Here is a 21,525-nt window from a genome sequence, read left to right on the forward strand (position 1 = left end):
TGTGCACTCTTCTCCATTAAGTGCTTTAGCCAAGTTAGCATATGCACAGCATACTCATCACAGGTGGAACCAGGAACACTGACTAGCTTTGTTCCTTTGAAAATCAAACCTAAATCAAACACAGCCACTATGTATTAGACCTGTGCTTTCATGTAATGACAAGTCACAATGCCTCATCTGCACATGATCCTGGAACTTGGTAATCTGGATTTAAATGTATTCTTGATTGCTTATAATTGCTATTAATAACACCTCTGCTGTTTGCAGGTACCCAGGCCACTTGGCTTAAAAGGTTGTTCAAAATACTACGGTCTCTTTCCTGTTTTACTCTTTTTGAAAATTCTTCACACAAAGACCGGGGATAGAGTTCTCTTCATTCTTTCCTTTTGTTCCTGTAATTCTATAACTTTACTTGAGCTAGCCTATCCATTCTAGTGCAAATACCTTATACAGTGTGTGAAAAAGTGTTTGCCCCCTTTCTGATTTCTATATTCTTTGCATGTTTGTCACACTTAAATGTTTCAGATCATCAAACAGAATTAAATAGTAGACAAAAATAATACAAGTAAGCACAAAATGTAGTTTGTAAATGAAGGTGTTTATTACTAAAAGGAGAAAGACCCGATAACTGACACAGCTGGTCTCAGTCAAGAAATCTCTTAAACACGACCTGCCTGACAAAGTGGAATAGATCAAAAGATCCTCAAAAGCCAGATATCATGCAATGAAAATTCAGTAGCAAATGAGAAACAAAGTGATCAAATAAAGCACTGAAGCTTAACGTGGCTGATGTCTGGAAAACCCTGTGGAGAGTGAATGTACGGAAACCAGCTTGGACTTTCCCACCAACTGAGTTCAGCGAAAGTGGGAAACAGCATCTCCAATTCCATCTCCATGTTCATCAGCTTCCCTCAGGGCTCTGTCCTGAGCCCACTGCTGTTCATTTTGCTGACACGTGCATCACCTCATCAGATGACATAACAGTGGGACAATACCGACCTGTCCTACAGAGAGTAGGTGAATTAATTGGTGGACTGGTGCAGTGTTATGAATCTGTTCCTGAATTTCGAGAAGACCAAGTCCTCACCATCAGACCTGAACTCTTCAAGACACAGCGCTACCTGTGTGAAAAAACAGTTTAGTTTTTCACATAGGGCCATATAGGTCTGATTTTTTTTTTTACTTTCATGATAAACACATTTATTTAGAAAATGTATTTTGTGTTTATTTGTGTTATCTTTGTCAAACACCTTTTTACTCTTTGCTATTTGTATTTTTGATCTCACCAGTTAAACTTTTTAATTAAGACTTGGTCAAAGAAGGAAATTTCTCAATTATACTAAATACTAAATAAATAAATAAATACCCAGAGAAAAGATACTTTAAATCAGGACATGTGCCTCCATTTTCTGCTGCCACCTGAGGCTTGGCAATGTGACAGCCTATCATGATTTGTCATCTACATTCCTTGCTGCTGGAAGCAAACAGTGCACTGGTTAGATCAAATGGAAACACAGTGAAGAAACAGGAGAAGCAGAGTTGTAAATAATGAAAGGAAGGTGCACAACTCAGGGTACTCGTTTGTGCACATCTTAATCTAATATTTTCTCCTGACTAACCATTCCCAAACAAATCATTCTGGTATTTAAATAATAAGATTGATGGTGTTGAGTAGGGTTTGTTTTCATGGTTTCTTTGTCTCCATTCTTAAGTCATTATGACACGTTTCAATGTGTAGGGTTTTGTCCATATAATATTAAATTGCTTAGCTAATTATAGGCCAATCTCCAACCTTCCTTTCATATCAAAAATTCTAGAAAGAGTAGTTGTCAAACTGATTGTCTGCAGAGAAATGCCTTATTTGAAGAGTTTCAGTCAGGTTGATGGCACTGAGCCATTGCAGGGGGGGCACGGTATGAAAAAAAAAAGAATGCTTGGACACTGCTAGCATAATTGACAAACGCAAAGCAGGAGATGAAGCATCGCCAAATATGTTTCCAAACCAACTTCATTCCAAGCCAAAGACTAGAAAATATGGTGAAGCATATCTTGCCTTTGGCTTCACCCGCACAAGTGCCGAGGTAGGTCTCTGCGACAGAATTAGTTTCCCCTGCATCGGCAGCATGCGCTGGGCTGTCCAAATCACGGACAAACAGTATCCCACATTCTTGATTTTTAGTTCACAAACACTTCTTGTAATAAATAACTACTCCTGACATGTTGGAGATGTTAGCTCTTTATACAGTAAAGTTACAGCGAGATACAAATAATATCAGGCTGATCCTGCCACAATTTGTTTCCCCGGTTCAAATCACGGACAAAACAGTATCCTACAGTTTTTTATGTTTTTAAACCCATTTTGCACAGAGAGGCATTTTTTTGAAAAACGTATTGATAGCAATGTTGAATATTATTACACAGGAAAAAAACAACTACACATAAAATAATCACACCGTGACGCCTCTGCCTTTCTAAACTGAGCGACAGTAACTGCGTTTGTATATGTAAGCGTGTAAAACCTGAAGATAGTCAGATTAACAGTAACATTATTTTGTCTCTATCTCCCATTTCATTCCACTCCCATTCCTATTTCACGCTGTGCGCCAAACAATAACGTGGCGCACAACGTCAAAGGCATATACCTTTGACGTTGCGTGACGAACTCTGTATTCCTCGTCCACACATAAACGCAAAAAACTGCGTTTAAAAAAAAATCTCAGTTTTCGGTGATTCGAAACGCCGTTTATGTGTGGACGAAAGGCCCAAACGCATAGAAACAGCTGCGTTTTCAAAAATACCCGTTTAAGTGTGGACGTAGTGAAAAAGTGTTCAAAGATTATTTTATTACTACCTGTAATTTATTGCAGTTTACTTGTATTTGCTTAATTGTTTACTAAATGTTTGAGGTGTGAAATAAACCGCAATGACGTTTGAAAACAAAATATGGGTGTGTGTGGTTGGAGGATGTGTTTGTGCGGGGGGTGTTTAGGTGGTGGGGGGGCGCGAACATTTTTCTTGTAAAACAAAGGGGGCCCAGCAAAAAAAGTTTGGGAACCGCTGATCTAATAGACTCCAATTTGTTCATGTAAATGGAGAGTCTTCTTCACACGGTGAGGTTAATTATGGAGTTCCACAGAGTTCAGTGCTAGGACCAATTCTGTTTACATTATACATGCTTCCCTTAGGCAGTATCATCAGAAGACATACATTTTCACTGCTATGCAGATGACACCCAACTCTATCTATCCATGAAGCCAGATAACACACACCAATTAGTTCAACTGCAGGAATGTCTTAAAGACACAAAGACCTGGATGGCCGCTAACTTTCTGCTTCTAAATTCAGAAAAAACTGAGGTCATTGTATTCGGCCCTCAAAATCTTAGAAATATGGTATATAATCAGATTCTTACTCTGGATTGCATTACCTTGGCCTCCAGTAATACTTTGAGGAACCTTGGAGTCATTTTTGACCAGGATATGTCCTTCAATACACATATTAAACAAATATGTAAGACTGCTTTCTTCCATTTGCACAATATCTCAAAATTAGAAAAATCCTGCCTCAGAGTGACGCTGAAAAACTAGTTCATGCTTTTAGTACTTCTAGACTGGACTACTGTAATTCATTATTAACAGGAAGTCCTAAAGATCAGGGGATCATACGATTGTTGGGTTTTTCTCAGTATGTATTATTCTGGGGTCTACTGTTGTTGTGATTTGGTGCTGAATTCAAAATTGGTATTACTTATGGTGCTTCTTTTGAGTTTCCGATTAGTCGTGCTAATTATTTTAACTTTCAGAGAAAATGTGCTCATTAAATATTCTTTCACTAGAAGGTAATTGGTTAATTTGATATGATGTAGCCTAACTATTCTATAAAGTGGCATCATCTATGGGATGGCTGTGTTTGGCGAATTTGACTTGAATGGGATTTGTGCATATATATACTCATCAGACCCATTTTGATGCTACTTTACATGTGTCCATTACAAATTTTAGGCACATCAGAAAAGAGCTATTTTAGCCTAATTCAGCTTTGAGATTAATTGAGCCTCAAGGCTCAATTAGCTGGGGACAAAAAGGTAAATTCCCTAAAAGACACATTTCTTGGTTTGTACTATGTAACTATTGTATATGCATGGAGACCCTGTCTCATTATTGATCTTCTTCTGTAATGGGTTCAATCACAGGTCATTTTCAGGCCATGTTAATTCTTCAGGGACACCTTTGTCCACATATTGATCCCCTGAACTCATGAATGCTTTTACTGCTATGCCATTCTGCACACTGCAGCTATGTTTCATCAGTGGTGAAGGACAATTATATGGTTTGAGTGTATGGAGAAGATAAACTGGTTGGTATGGGGTCACTGACAAACCTTTTTTTTTAGCTTCAAGCAGACAGATTATGACACATATATTGCCAAAATAGATTAATTTAGATCAATCAAATAGTTTTTAAACAACAATCAACACTTAAAGTGAATCAGAAATTGTGCAAATGTAAACTGAGTATATTACAGGTGTGATCTTAAGGTCTTAATTTAATGGTTAGAAATCCAAGTCCAGCCTTTTTGTCCTTGTTAACTAATGGGACGAAAAATAAATTACATGTTTGGATTTTAGGCCTTAGTGGAGACATTCAGTATTCAGCATCAAAAGTGACAACGGGCTCATCTGCCTGGAATATTTTAATAGTTACAGAGTTGATTCATTAAAAATCAGCTGATCCTACTTAATTTCAAGAACACTGAAATATACTCTGCTTGCTTTGTGGCGGTGTTAAAGCTAATCAGCAGTACAGATACTATAATCCATAAAAGTGGATAGCAGCTGACGTGTACAACATCATTGTGCGACTGTCTGCACTTGGAGTTCTTCCACCTGTAATACAAAGCTAATGCCAGTAGGGGGAAGCCGTTTTCCAGTTTTGCCAGAGGCAGCCTGTTGTAAGAGTAAAACGTGTTGAAAATGTTTAAAGCAACAACATTCCGGTTTTTTATATCTTTTAGTTAACAAACGTTTTTCTTATTTTTATGATTTTATGCTTTAGCCCCACAAAAAAGTGTTTTTTCACGAGGCTTAAGCATCATCATCAAATGGAATTATACAGCAGACATTTACACATTTTTGATGCGTATTAACGAGCATATTAATCCGCCTGATTTGGTCAGTTAACAACCAGACCGCATATTCCCCATAAAAGATGGTGCTGATAACTCTTCGCTCCACGCTTCCAAAACAACATTTCTTTGCGTCACGCCGACGCTGGTAGTGACGAAATGATCCACTACACTCCTCCTATCTCACCTTTCCTACCCTACTCTTCTCCAACTCTCCCATCAGGACCACAGGGATGTCATGCGCGGATAAACAGGGCTGGAGCACAACTTTACTCAGCAGCGGGCTTCTTTTTTTTATTTGGAAGTGTCTTAGGACAGTCAGCGTGACTTTAAGTCTAAGCTGAGTGTAGTGGGGGGGTAGGCCTGTTAGTTGGGTGGGCGTGTGTGTTTGTTTTGTTGTCAGACGCTTCAAATACAACTCAGCAGCCCTGTCCTGTGTTGTAGTTCCCATATGTCGCGAAGGCAGGCCGACCATGACTACAACCTCCGGAGTATGAGCAACCTGATGGGCGAGAGGTGGAAGAAAGTGAACGACGGAGGTGAGCGCAGTCTCATCAAGGCTCCGTCCAACGCCAGCATCAGCAGCCAGGGCGCCTCCGCTGGAGCTTCCGCCGCCGCCGCCGGTGCCCCATCAGCCCCCTCCTCCTCGTCCACTGGAGACCTGGAGAGGGCTGCCCGCAAGCAGTTTCAGCAGGATGTTACACCTGGTTTCGTCTACGTCCTGGCCATCTTCTCCGCCCTGGGGGGTTTCCTTTTCGGCTATGACACCGGGGTGATCTCCGGGGCGATGCTCCTGTTGAAGAGGGAGCTGGACCTGAGCGCCCTGTGGCAGGAGGTGCTCATATCAAGTACTGTGGCCGCAGCCGCCCTCTCCGCCCTGCTGGGCGGCTTTCTCAACGGGGTGTTCGGGCGCAGAGTGTGCATACTGCTCGCCAGCTTCTTCTTCGCCGTCGGGGGGATCGTCCTTAGCAGCGCTCCCGGTAAAGAGGTGCTCCTGGCGGGTAGGCTCATCGTTGGATTGGGGCTCGGTAGGTTTCAGGGGCGTTTTCAGGTTTTTGAAATAAGGGGGCGCAAAAGGGGTGGGTGGGGTCGCCGAAATTTCAATAAATAAAATTTCTGAATTAAGAAAATTAAAAAAAAATGTGGAATGAATGGAGCTAACAAAATCAGTGTAGATACAGGTATAAATCAATTTCATTCTACCAAGCAGCAAAACTATAGATGTCGAACATACTTTGTTCTAAGTTCAACTTTGAAAAGTAAAGCACCTGAGTAACTGTAAGCCGTTATATTTCTTTTAAGTCTCCTTGTAGTCCGCTACCTAGAGTTCATGTATAGTTTGTGCCTTGTAGTGGAGATTTTCCACGGTGTCACAAAAAAACTGGCAGACACACGGACAGCCGCATGGACCCTTAAAGCCATTAAATATTTACCTCGTGAACAGCACCATACTACAAAATTGATAGCTGGTAGCTGACTGCTTTTCTGCAGGTGGTGCACCTCTGGGTTTTTGTAACCTGGCGTGCCCTGCCGCCGCCACCACAGCTGGGTTGAAGACACGAGTGTTGGGTTTAACAGCCCCTTTTACAGAATTCCTGAAAAAGTTTTGATTTCTCCTTCTGCATCATGGCTGATGTGACAGTATTGCCTGAGTGGCGACGCCTATGATTAAGGAGAATATTGCAGCGGCTGCCTGAGCCATAACAGTGAGCGTAAATGGATTTGACTTTGTGAAAATGATACTACCGGCATTGTACAAAGCCACCAACGCAACGGGCATACCAGGGCCTTCACACTCACTGTCTGGTGATCAGTATTCATTTTGACAGCAAGTTTTCTGATTGCATCTCGTCTCTCCACAATATTTACCTTTAAAAGATTTTGTCTTGTATTTGGAAGGATCATCATTCCACTTTATAATATTATCTAATATTGAATATTCGTATTTATATACCATGAGGAGAAAAGCCCTGCTCCTAATAAAACACCCTGAGCACGCTCCCAGAGTCTTTGTTTAACCTCTTAAGCCCCAACGCCCCCTGATACGGGGGCAAAAGGCATCAGGTAGGCTTGGGGCTTAAGAGGTTAAGAAAAGTTTTTTTTACCAGTCCAGAGCAAGAAACAAAGCCAACATTCACTGTAGCTTTAGACAAATTGCTATTCCAATGAAATTACTTCAGCCTGCCCGGCGCTAATGATAATGTGATTTATTGATTTCTTCTTCAACACTTCCCCTCGCTCGCTCACCATTAGAAAGAACAGAGGTGGCACTCGGCTTAAGTGCCCCTTGAAGTCAAAGATCTTAAAGCTTTTGGTGGTTTTGGTGATGCATCGCTGCTGTAGCTCCTCCTCCCCCACCACAGGCCTGAGGTTTGCAATTACTCACAGCGTCTAATTACGCAGCGTGGCCCTCTGCTTCCTTTATCTGCATGCCACTGGCTGTTAGACAATTTGCAGTCCCCATTATCATCATCATCATTCTCATTATTAGATTTGGTTGGGTATCATTAGGTGATAAAGGGGAAACTCATTCTGAATGATAAATATCACCCCATCAAAGGAAGCCCAGATAAACCTACAAAGCACACAGGAGACACATAGTGCCTCTGATTTTGCCTTTATTATTGAGTTGCACTCGTCTTATTGGCTGCCTCGTCCCTGCTTCCTTCCCTGCAGCCCACCTTTGCACATTGCCTTTCTCCTACTTCCTTCCGTGCATGAATATTTTTGCATTCTGAGCTTTCTCCCCTCTTGAATCATCCATCTCTCTGCGTGGTCTTCCTTCCACTCTGCGTGCCTTTCCACGCAACGCTTCTTTTGATCACAATTCAATATGCCTCACATTATTTATAGCAGCTGCTGTTACTCATGAGTTGCATCTCTGCTGTTAAAAGTGGCTTTCAAGGCTCGGTACTCGTCCATCACCTCTTTTGAGACCAGTAAGCGCTCCTTTCAGTGATACATGGAGGATTTGCACACCATTTTTATCATCTTCGGTCAGGGATCCTTACTAAGCTCCACCAGCCTTAAAGAGCTCGGTGTGTACCCCTTTAACAAACTAAAGTCGTTTATTAATTTGCTCCCCTTTTCCTGCATTTCTTTTGCTTCCTGTGAGAAGCAACTCGAACTTGGATTCTTTTTGTGTGGTTAAAGACCAGTCGTGCTCCAATTTGTTTGTCTGGCACTGGAAATGTGCAGATGATGACAGCTTCTTGGTTAAATTTGCACTACTGTAAGTGGAATGTTGTAAGACAATTTTATAATGAATGAATGAATGGAAGTTTTAAAGGTTATGCTGGAAACACTTGTATTTATTTCAGATTTACATTTTTGCAATACATGCATGTTTAGGCTCTTTTCCAATGAACTGTTGTCATTGATAACAGTCTACCTAACTTAAAGTGTGAATCTTCTGAAACAAGGTGCCACCAGCAGCATTATAGTGCAATAATAGTGACACCGCGATATAAGTGACTCAGCATAAGGGAAATGTATATATATGTGTGTGTGTGTATATATATATATATATATATATATATATATATATATATATATATATATATATATATATATATATGTGTGTATATGTGTATATGTGTATGTGTATACAGGTCCTTCTCAAAAAATTAGCATATTGTGATAAAGTTCATTATTTCCTGTAATGTACTGATAAACATTAGACTGTCATATATTTTAGATTCATTACACACAACAAGTAGTTCAAGCCTGTTATTGTTTTAATATTGATGATTTTGGCATACATAACTCATGAAAACCCAAAATTCCTGTCTCAAAAAATTAGCTAAAATTAGCTAAAATTTTAATCTAACAATTGCTCTTCCTGTTACGTGGAGCACAACTGGAGTGCTCCGGCGACACTCGGCAGAGTATTTGTTTGCATTTGGGTCACTCGTCTCCACCTGCTAGTGTCCCCACCTTGTTGTACTCAACAGTGTTTTTGCCTCAAGTAGTGAAGCAAGTTTGTTGTTTGCACATTTAGTGAGTAGTGTGGAAGTAGTTCCCTTTCAGATACTAAATCACCATCAGACATTGACAGCAACTCTGACTCTTAGACACGTGCACTAGGACCACGCATACGCGTTGTGTTGCTATAGCCATGATATCCTGATAAGATACTTTCATATCGTGCAAACATTTATAATGATATTATTGTGGACAATATGATGTAGCACAGCCCTAGTTTGTAAAGCTATAATGTGTATGTAAAGGTGGATGGAACGTGTTGGTCTGAAAAGTAAAGACCAATCCTGAATTTATTTTTATTGTACAGCAGGGGGCGACTACTCTGATCAGTGTAATCGGGATAGGCTTTAGCACAAGCCTACCTAGAGATATCGCTGTCTTATCTGTATACAGTGTCTTTGGCTTTGCTGTCAGATCCTGTCAGATGGATGACTGTCCAGTACCTATGTGTATTAGGGATGGGATAATACATTGATATGCCAGTATACAGTATTGTATCACAATTATCAAGAACTGGTACTAAGTAATAATAAATTTTTGCTTTTATTCTCTTTAGAGTTATTTTTTGCGTTCAATGAAACATACATAATGATTTGACACAGGTGATTGTCTTGCAACATATTGTTTCGCAAGTATCATGATACCATCGGTATAGTGATGTTAATTTAACATTAGTACGATGCTGTATTGTATTTGATATCTCGCAGCTGACTGAAACGTTTGTCCTACAGTGGCCACCATTGCTAGAATTATGCGCTTACAATCGGAGAGGTAAGAAAATATAATTTAGTTCACTGCAGTCTGCAATCTACTGACATCTAGTGGTGATTTCCTACACACTGTAACTTTAAGCAAATGCTGCTTTCTTATCTTTTATTAAATTTTTGAATTTTTTTGTAAATGTCACTTTCCAGAAGTGTTTGTTTTTTTGTTTTTTTTTCTCGTCATTTATTTAGACTGCTTACGGGGAATTTTACACAAACAAACCTGACATTTGATAGAGAAAGGGTTTCTTTAATGGCAGCAAATAGCTGCCACTTTGTCTGATTAAAATAAATTGAATGTGTACTTCTAACTAGTCAGCATGGTAAATTAGACAGGTGGCTCTGATGATCTAATTACACGGTGGGATACACAGTGTGAAAATGTTGAGAAAACTCTTCAGTCTCAGTCGTTGTGCCCCATCGAACCTCCATCCACTCATTTTAGGCATGTTTTGAGTTTGTGCTTGACTCCCTGCTTCAAATGTGGAAAAGTTTCTAAATGATTTCTTTGATTACCTCATCTGAATTGTAGAGGATTTGATTTTAAAGAATTGTTAAAGCATGGCCATTTTTAAGTTAGAGAAAGTTGGATTAAGAACCTCTATTTAAGTACAGTAAATACACTGTTTGACATTTAAAACTACAGGGTGGGACACAAGGTTTGCAATGTTCATATCAGTAGGGCTGAAAGAAAGAAAACTCAAATAACTGATTAGATCATGACGAGAAAAAGTGTTTTATGCAAATATTTTTTCTGTTTTTCTGTTGTAGACGTGTAAATGGAACATATTTATGCATTGTACTGCTAGTTTATCAAAACAAGATGCTGGAAATTTTTGAATTTATTGACTTCTTGTAAAAAAATAATATACAGATTAATTAAAAATGAATAAATGACAAATTATGTATTTTGTTTGCAGCTCTGTGTGGAAATTACAGTTAATATGAGAAGAAAATAGACTAAATGGGTAGCTTATGCCAAAGATCCCGGAAGGTTTGTGTCAGGAAGGCCATCTCAATTAGAAATCTGCCAAATCAAAGATGATTGGCACGGCGGAGCAACCCGCTGTGGTGATCATTTTTGAATAAGGGAGCAGCTGAAAGTATCTTATTCCACTTAATAAACTGATGATGTAGTCTTGTTGTTCTCTCCATATTGTGTCACTCTGAAGCACACATAGGCCTGAGAAACCCATACTAATGTTAACATGTGTATATGTGTGTGTATGTATATGTATATACCTGTAAGTACATACGTGTCTTGGTTTGTTATTCGAGCTACAAAGCCAAATATATGTAGCAAACTGTATGGAGGATTTATGATTGGGTAGGATATAAACAGAAAGTAAAAATAATAATTAATCGTTACTAACTAGTGGTTAAATAAGCTCATGCTTCTTTCTATTCCGTTTTAAACATATTAGGTTATTTTATTATAATCATTATTTTCCTTCTGTTTTAGATTTTATTTGTGGTTTTTTTTATTTTGCAGTAATATATTAACACATTCAAATTAAAGCCTTATTATTATTCTTATTATTATCCAAATGGTACTGTGATACAATGATATGCAATAATAGTAGATTGCAAGACAATCATCTGGGTCAAACCTTGATGACCTTTAGTTATTTTTTGTCACTGAATACAAAAAAATAACTAAAGAAAAAGAAAAGAAGACATTATTTATATTTTGTGTCAGTTGTTTATAATTGGATTGATATTTTGCTGTGTATTGCCGTATCAACATATTATCCCATCCCTAATACACATAGGTAATGGGCAGTCAGCTGCTGTAAACACTGAGAGTGAAATACCAGTCTATAAATATACTGTGATATTAACACAAGCAGTCGTAACACTGATGCGAATCTAAAGGAATTTATTGAGTTGGAGCTTCTTCTTTTTTTTTAGAAACAAAAGTAATAAAAGCTGAGGGAAAAGCAATAATTGTTTTCAGAGATTTTAAGATAAGGTAAAAAAAACAGAGGGACTGCTAAAGTGTCAGCTGCACACTATCATTAACTGAACAAGCTCTGATTGCTCTTATGAGGGAGGGAACTAATCACACGGGTCATTTCAGCTGTTACATCATAAGTATCCCCTCCCTTTTGTGCTGTTACATTTTTACCATACAGAGATCTCCATTAACCAAGCATGCGTGAGCCAGACCCTCAAAGATAATGAGGCAAACAGAAGGTGGAGACGCTAATGAGGCAACCTGTTTTGCATGCAATTTTTCTGGCCCAATCCGATCACCTGCACATTAACACGAATGTCAGTTCTCAGAAAAGCCAACTGTTGAGCGTTTTTGAACAGGACTCACCGGAAAGGTCATCAGAGCTGTTTGTCAAACCAGGAAAGGCCATACACCGCCATGCCATGCCTTCTTGTATTTCTACACATAAGCCTGGTTATTGTTGAGCTGACCTTTGCCTAAGCACATCGACTGTTGTGCAATATGAGCTGGTGCTTGCGCAAGCAGACAGACAATATTGAGCCAGACTTGCGGGATTAACTCTAATTTATTATTTGATTTAGTACTTTCAAATTCAGTCAAACAGTTATCCACATCCAAACCATAATTTCCGATAGATAGATAGATAGATAGATAGATAGATAGATAGATAGATAGATAGATAGATAGATAGATAGATAGATAGATAGATAGATAGACTCAGCAGTGCAAAGAAACCACTGCTTACCCTAGCACTAACCCTGACATTGACCAGGCAGTCAATATTTCTGCTTTTATCAAATTGTTCTCCGAAGTTTTGGTAGTCAGGGAACCAAAAACATTTTTTAAAAAATGTTAAAAAAGCCTAGAGGAAGTCTAGAGCTGTTACATGCAGCTCTTTTGCCGTCACCAGTGGCTCTCTGTGGCTTTGAAAACAAAATTTGGTGAATATGAAAATTATCCTCTTAATTTGCCTTAAATTTAATTGGCCATCATGGATATAGACACATAGTTGGCTTATCCCCCTAGCTATGCATTACAAATCCAAAAAATAAAAGTAAAGGAGAAAAACTGAGAATTTAACTGTGTGTGGACAAAACAGTTTGGTTTCATCACCAACAATGCTGATTTATCGGTGTGCTTCATCTGCAGATGGACTTCAGATGTTCTCATTTTTGTTTAAGCTATTAAACTTAAATTTACTCCGTTTCTAAAACAGTTGGGACACAGCAGAATGCAATGATTTGTAAATCTTATAAGCTTATATTTAATTACAATAAAATACAAAGAAATAATATTTAAACTGTGAAAAAGTGCCAGGTGAAGAAATAAGAAGTTCATTTTGAATTTGATGGCAACAATACATCTCAAAAGTACTATTTAAAATCCCTTCTTCTTTCAACAACAGCCTGTAAACATCTGGGAACTAAAGAGACAAGTTGCTGGACATTTGGGAGATAAATGTTGTCCCATTCTAGCTGAACAACTGTCCTCTGTTTTCTTTTTCAATTTTCATTTCATGATGTGCCAAATGTTTTCAATTTGTGAAAGGTCTGAATTCTGGCAGGCTCTTCTCCTGTCAAGCTGTGATGTTGTGCCAGATGCAGTATACTGTTTAGCATTGTGTTGAAATACAGAAAGCCTTCCATGGAAAACATACGCAGGAGTTTCCTTTGTTGCTTTAAAAACTGTATAAATCTTCCAGCATTGATGGTGCCTTTCCAGATGTGCAGGGTGCCACTTCCATAGGCAGTAAAGCACCATCACACCATCAGAGATCCCAGTTTTTAAACTGAGTGCTTATAAAGAGCCAGCTGGTCTTTCTTCTCCAGTATATGATTTGCCTTGTTCCTTGTTCTGCACAGAGATTTCTTCAAAGTCTCTGAGTAAAGTTTGGATGACGGTAGGGGTGCAACGATACACAAAATTCACGGTTCGGTTCGGTTCAATACTTTGGTGTCACGGTTCGATATTTTTTCGATACAAAAAAATGTTCATGCTTTTTTAATTTGTCATTTATTAAAATTATAAATATATATTTTAACTCAAAAGTACAGTTTTTAAATTTAATGTTGTTGAAACGACAAAGTAATAAAAAACTAAATATGTCATGGAGAAATCCCTCATCTTTGGAAAAGAGAGTTTATTACAGAGAAATGGCTCTTTCCAAAATAAAAGCTATACTATACGCTTCTTCTGGGGTATATTCTCAGCAGCATATTAAACATATCAGGTCCCCATAAGGAGAATCATGTGCTAACGGCTGTCTAAATGACACGGGTAAAGTTTGTAGCATGCGTGCTTGTTGTTTTTGTCTGCTTCCACTTGTCTTTGCACTAGGATGATGTCGGAGTAAATGTGCAGTCATATTCATTGTGTTCCCACTAGTGCTGTCAGCGTTAATCTGAAATGACATTAACGCCACAACACGGCAAATCTCCGTTAACGAGCTACCGCGGATCGCCCCGTGCGTGGGGCTGGACGGCGTCAACACGTTAACGAGCAAACTGCGCTAACGCAGTAGTTCCCACCCATGTAATTGAGCATTGCGTGGCACATCCGACATACTGTTTTAATTTTGTCCATGACGCGCTTACCATCAGGGTCATACTTCACATGAAGACCAAAATAGTTCCAAAGGCCATATCTGAATGAGGGTGGGGGAGGTTCAATTTGCCATGCTGCAACGAGCTAAGCTTCTGTCTTGCTAGCTTGCGCTGCGCTCAGTGGATCTGCGCTCGACAGTTTAGCCTAGGCGGAGTAGTCGAACGCAGATCCACAGCATCGTCAGAAGAAAAGTTGATAAAATAATTTAAAAATTTTGTATTGTTCGATACACATGCGTACCGAACCGAAAGCACTGTATCGAACGGTTCAATATCGATACGAGTATCGTTGCACCCCTAGATGACGGTATGGTTGGATTATGGCTAAAACCTCAGAGAGCAAATCGTGAATGCTGCGTCCTCCAAGCTCCAACTGAGTTTTATCAGTAAAACTCAGTTAAAGTTGTGCCCTCTTCAATAAAAGTGGAATTTACAAACGATAAAGTTTGCCCACTTTTGACAGTGGCAAAGAGATGCAAAGAGGAAGCATCCAACTGAGTACACATGTTTAACATGAGGTCCTAAACATTTATGACAGGGGTAGGCAACCTTTCTGATGGCGAGTGCCATTTAAAATTTCCTCAGAAGTCAGAGTGCCATATGATTGCATTAGCAATAAATTTAATAACGCTCTATATGAACAGTTACACAATATATAGAACCACTTTATAGAATTATATTTGTTTGCAGATGTTGGCAGCTATCAGCGAATAGTTATCAGCTATTTTGAAACAAAAAAAGACACTTTTTATCCATAACAAGAACTCCCTAACAGCAAATGGACTGTACAACAGAAAATACAAATGCTATTTATGGTCTCCTCACAACAATGATAAGAAAAATAAACTCAGCCAATATGGCATGTCTGTTAATACAGAGACACACATGTTAATGTGATCACTGGTCTCCCACTCAGAGACACAGGTCTCTGAGTGTCCAGCATTCAGACGGCTACCCGAGGACACTCATGTGAGAGAAAATCTGCTCACACAGATATGTAGAGCCAAATACTGTCAATAAGGCCTCTGCAATGTTCTGAAGACAGTTAAACTTGTCAGGTAGTGATGTCCAGCAGGTGAAAATGCAAGCTCCATGAACACGCACAGCTGTGGATTCCAGCTGCTTCGATGTTGCATTAACTGGCATTAATTCAGCCAGCATTTTGACTAGAGACCGGCCCACCAGGTATTAAAGCCATAAAGCCTTTGAATGAAAACAAACACTGTTGTGACAGTGATGTACACTGTCTTGTTGGTATATGTATGATTTCTATACATTTTACATCAGATAAAAACTTTGGTTGTAAGCTTCAGATAATAATTTAATAACAGCCAGACATTTTAAATGAGAATAAGAAAGTATTTCTTTGCGCCCCCCTTTCCCTGTTAATGCCCTACCTGGCCCCCTGGCAAAACTTTGCTAGATCCACCCCTGCACAGTTATCAGCTGTCAGCTACTTAGAAAAGGATCCTGGTGTTATTTGTCTCTCAAAAACAGTTCATAACTTCCCTTCAACTCATTCATGAACCTAAAGGTAAACCTGTTTTTCCATCACCTGTTCAGCTCTGATGATTCAGTAAGGACATCTCCTGGCTTCATCTTCATGTTTCCCTCTCACCAGATATACAAACCGATATCATGACCAGCAGCTTTTACAGCTGTGGCTCCAGCAAACCTCAGCTGAAACTAGAAATTAATATTAAATAAATTCTAACAACAGCTGATCAAGCTTAAACGTGCTGCTGTTGTTTAGCGCGACATCCGCTGGTTTCCTCTTTCTGGCGCAAAGTGGGCGATAAACAAACAAGAGAGAAAAGCCGATCAGCTGATCATTGGTCAGTTTCATGATTAAAGTAGCAACAGGAGAGAGAGGGGGAGAGAATGAGAGAAGAAGAGGCAGCTGCAGCGTAATGACAGAATAAATCCACCTTTGTGTCTTTTTCCATCCTAGCTGAAGTCCGGGCCAAACTGCGTCCCTTCTCAGCTCAACACAAAACGCGTAATAATTTCTCTGAATGCGGGACGATTCCGTCTTTTAACCGAACGGTTGGCAACTCTACTAACTAACCTTATGAATAAAATAAAGTTCACTATCAGTAACATCATAGCACCGACCCAGCTGTATAGAAACTCCGTCATGCTAGCTAGCACGCAGTACGAGTTGTTGTAACTGACTGTAAAAAGTCAGCACGAAAATAAACTCCACCTAAACTTGGTTTATATCTGACCCAGATAGACTGCAGGTCATAACTTCTTACCTGAAGTTCAGTTCACCTGACACTCGGACCGGCCCCGCCTCGGGTCTCTGCTCCTCCTGCCTCCCTTCTCCCTCATCCACCTGCTGGCCACTTGATAATGTTACTGAATCTGTGGAAGCTCCGCCATAGCCACCACCAAACAATTGAGTTATTTTTACACACCGGCCAGCATCTGGCCAATCCACCAGCTTTCATTTTCATTGTTTATACCGTTAAAAAAAAAAAAGAAAAAAAAAAGCATCGGGCCACCGAGCAAATGCCCGGTATGCCCGATGGCCAGTCCGGCTATGGTCGTGCCATCAGTTAACCCTTCGCGTGCCAACTGTGGCACGCGTGCCTAGGGTTGCCGACCCCTGGTTTATGATATATTGGGGGAATTATTCAGCTCTATCCTCAATTCACCCTATATCAGGGGTCGCCAACTCCAGTCCTCGAGAGCTATTGTCCTGCAGCTTTTAGATGCATCCCTACTCCAACACAGCTGAATCAAATGGTTGAATTACCCCTTCAGCATGCCAACAGGTTTGGCAAAGGCCTGCTAACAAGCCTTTCATTTGATTCAGGTGTGTTGGAACAAGGATCTATCTAAAAGCTGCAGTAAAGTAGCTCTTGAGGACTGGAGATCTCTGCCCTACAGTGAAGCAACCAACAGCTTTAGGCATCGGTGAGCGAACAATGCTTCCAAAACAGAGTAACGTTACAGCTAACAACGCTCATGTTAACATGCTAGAAGACATCCCCACGATCACGAAGGAAGCGATCCAAGTTTTCCCTCTTTTCTTTTTACATTTTCAAGGACAAGCTAGGTCATTAAAAATTTAATCTGCGAAAAACTTTCCATTTTCAAACTTTTCCATTTGTCAGATTTAATCAATCACCGGAGAGCTTGCCCCAAGACAATGCATTTTCATTTGTTCAACAAAGAGCCATAAAAATGTTTCTTTTCTGCCTTAAGCCTCTGATGCATGCTGGCTTAGTTAGTCATAATCCAATGCCTCACACACAGACAAAAAAACATGCACAAATAAAAGGACACACAGACACCCTCATAGTGACTGTATAATTATGTTTTCTGGCTAAATTATCCAGCAGTTGCAAGCGTTGAATTGTTTTGTTCTTTGAAAGAGGAGATAGGCCCGCTTAAAAATAGTACTGTTAATTACACTGAGATAACATTTAATTACAACCTGCAGGCTTGCTAATTAATTGGTTGGTTCATATAATTAAGTCGCAATTCTCTTCCTAACCAGGCGAAACCTAAATGTAGACTTAATGAGAAGTTTGTTTATGCGCATATTATTGTTTTAATGTGCAAATTACATCACTTAAATGTCAAGTTTTTAAAAGATGAGTTGGGTTTGGCTTGACATTTGCGCATTTTGACTTTCCAGAGCATGAAATTTAGCAGTGGCTAATTTCTGAATTAAGCCTTCCAGAACAAGTCTTAATATTCCATAACATGCTTTTAGAGAAACCAATCAAAATTTTTTACTTTTTTTCCTGAATTCAATTCAGAAAGGTTACAGCTTTTCCTTCTTTCACCAATCCATTCAATCACGATTCACAATTACACACATTTAAAAGTATGTATCAGATTTTTCCCTTCCCCTTACTTTGCATGTTTAAGGATCCTCTGTTAGAGGATCCTCTGTTAGAGGATCCTTAAAAATCGGCTTTCATTATAAGAACAACATCATAACAACAACACATCCAGAAAATGTTCTGTCTGTCAAGATCATAGTCGTGGAGATTATGAAGAAGTATCTCCCTCGTTCTTCTGATCAAGTCTCAGTCCTAGCCTTTGTACCGTGTGCCTAGAGCCCGCCTTTAGAAGACCAGACAGATCCTTTGTTAAGTGTGCTGCTTTGAGGCTGAGCCTGACCAGACAGCAACTTCAGACTGCGTTTGCGTGTTTGTGTGTGTGAGTGTTGCGAGCTGTCCTCAGTGCTGAATAGAGAGCTCATTAATGAGAAAAGAAGCACAGTGCAAGTGTGTTGGTAACGGGACTCACACTCAAGTAAAGAAATGTACTCATAACATGAGTTAATTTGTGTGTTTGTTTTTAGTTTTATTACTATTGAGAATATAAAAGGAATATGAACTTGACATTACTCATATCCTGTCACTTCTTTTTTTAAGTATGTGTGCTCTAAAAGAGTGATACTGATGCAGGGAGAGGCTGACACACAACAACCTGTGTTAGTTTTTAAAGACAAATATTGTATATTCATATGCCTGGAAGAAGCTGGTGTAGAAAATACTAACCTTTCAACCTACTCTTCAGACATCTTGGAAGCAAGACTGGATCACCTACACATTAAATCTATGGAAGCTGCTCAGACATGGAAATCCATGCCGCGAAGCTCCCAGTGCACAGTTCTCGTGCTGATGTTAATGCCATCATAATGAATCATTGTTGCAACAATGCCATCCTAATCATAACAATACTAATAATAAAAACAATAATAACTTCTTTCACAGATGTTTGTAAAGGCAGATTGAATGACTGGGTGCTTGATGTTTTACACCTGTGGCAATGGGACAGAAAATACCTGAATTCATAGATTAACAGGTGTGGCTCAGTAATTTTGTCTAATCTATAGTTTTCTAGATAAAATTATAATTTACATAATCCATTTGAAATATGATTCTGAAAGTAAATATATTATCTCCCTGAATTAGCTGGTCTTCTGTATGGCAGACGGATCTATTTCCCTGGTAAGGAGTGAAGGAACAAAGCTTGGTTTTCCAATCCGTATTTTATTGGATCCAGTTAGATTTAACATACAATCATGATCTTTAAAATGGAATGCTGATTTCAGTGCAAATAAATGGAAAATTAATTGCAAATCTCTTCTATATTTTGACCTATATGTTATTAAGAATAATAAAAATATTGTTTATTCTTTTAATTTTAAATTGATATCAGTTCAACTCAGGCAGGAGCACAGACTGAAAAAAATGCCATCAACAAAGCATCTGGTTGAACATCTCACAACAAGTTAACTGAGAGCAGGTCAGTAGCATGATGTGGAGCGTCCCAGAACGTCGTCCTAGAAGTGTCTGTAGGGTGAGAAAACTTACCTGATAGGACAAACAGTTCAAACAGTTTATCGATGTCAAAATGCAGAGGTATATAAAATAATTTAAAGTTTCAGGAAATTCAGAGCCTGCAAGCACGGTGTGCAACAGATAACCTAACATTAGAGCGAAATCATTCACAGGTGGATGCAATAGCTATCATACACGTTTGACAATGTGGAAGTCAACCATAGAAGTTCCATCCATTCGCTTACGTTTATCCTTTTCAGGGTAGCGGGGGGTGCTGGAGCCTGTCCCAGCCATGTTTGGCAAGAGGCAGTGTACACCCTGGACAGGTCGCCAGTCTGTCGCAGGGCTAACACATATACACAGATAAGCATTCACATCTATGGGCAATTTAGAGTTTCCAATTAACCTATCCCCACTAAGTGCATGTCTTTGGACTGTGGGGGGAAGCCGAAGTACCCAGGGAGAACCCACGCAAACACGGGGAGAACATGCAAACTCCACACAGAAAGACCCCGCCCTGATGGTGGAACTGAACTCAGGACCTTCTTTGTTAGGATGCCTGGGTCGTTGACCCAGCGTTTTGAGTTTATTATATTATTTATCATTTCTAGTCTTTGGTTTCTTTGTTAGAGTTCTGTCTTATTGTTTATGTCTCTGTGTAATCCTTAGTTGCTGTCTCCCCTGTCTGCTATTTCCCCGTGTCCAGTCACTGTCTGTGTCTGCCCTGGTCCCACGCCTCTGTTCCCTCTGTTGTAGTGCCTGCCTGTGAGTCTGTGTCGTAGTTCAGCCTGTGTAATGTTTCCTGTTTTACTTTGAAAGTCTGTGTCTCATGTAAATGCGTCTGGTTTTGCTTCCTTTGTCTCGTTAGGCCTGATTTGCCCCAGCTGTGTTTCCCTCCTGTTACTCATTCCCTGATTGCTCCCTCTGTGTATTTTAGCCCTGTGTTTCTCTGTGTCTGTGTCGCGATCTACCTTCATTTATGCTGTGTGTTCTGTCCGCCTGCCTATGTAAGTTTATTTTGTATTTTTCGGGTTTTTGTTACGTTTTTGCCATCCAGCAATAAAAGCTGAGTTTTGAAGTACACTTTTGCCTGCCGTGAGTCTGCACTTTGGGTCCACCACTCCTGCCTGCACACAGCCCTCACATGACATTCTTGCTGTGAGGCAACAGTGCTAACCACTGTGCCACCCAACCTTAGAAGTTTTTATTACTTAATATTACAAGTAATGTTATTTGTTTTAGTCAAATACACTTCACACTGGTTATCCAGTTCTCAAGTACAGCTCCAAAAACCTTATTGTTTTTGTTGACTGAGATTTTGTAACAGGTTATCTGCTGTTCAGAAGGTCATTGGTTTGTTCCCCAGCTCCAGCAACCCTATGCTGAAGTGTCCTTGGTCAAGGTACTCAAACCCAGTTACGCTCTAGTGGATCAACGCATTCAAAAGTGTCTGTGGACGCAGCTTGCAGTGTAAAAGGTGCTCTGAGTGATAGATGAGATTAAAAATGTGTTAAAAAATAAAATCCATTTATCATGAGCTAAACTATTAGAGCGTAGGACACAGAGAACATTCACAACTCACTAGTCTCAGGATCACCCCTGAAAACAGATGTAAGTGTTCAGTTAATTACAAACCCAAGTTGAGACTCTTTCATGTAAATAAAATAAATGCACCCAGTGTAAACATTTGGCTCGTCATGTAAAGAAAAATATGACAAAGGAGGCCCTAAACTATTGGTGTGAAATTCAACGTATATTAAAAAAGAAGATATAACTGTTTTCAT

The 21,525-nt window shown here is 39.6% G+C and overlaps 1 protein-coding gene across 1 annotated transcript in view; it reads left to right on the forward strand.

The window, feature by feature from the left end:
• The first annotated feature begins 5,242 nt into the window (after nt 1–5,242).
• The window catches only part of LOC134615950 (proton myo-inositol cotransporter-like), a 96,745-nt gene continuing 80,462 nt past the window's right edge, over nt 5,243–21,525 (forward strand). Inside the window, exon 1 of the mRNA XM_063460636.1 lies at nt 5,243–6,152. Coding sequence (XP_063316706.1) covers nt 5,576–6,152 — 577 coding nt within the window. The 5' untranslated portion in view covers nt 5,243–5,575. The remainder of the gene's footprint in view (nt 6,153–21,525) is intronic.

Source organism: Pelmatolapia mariae, linkage group LG17 (genome assembly GCF_036321145.2).
Source record: "Pelmatolapia mariae isolate MD_Pm_ZW linkage group LG17, Pm_UMD_F_2, whole genome shotgun sequence".
Classification (NCBI taxonomy): domain Eukaryota; kingdom Metazoa; phylum Chordata; class Actinopteri; order Cichliformes; family Cichlidae; genus Pelmatolapia; species Pelmatolapia mariae.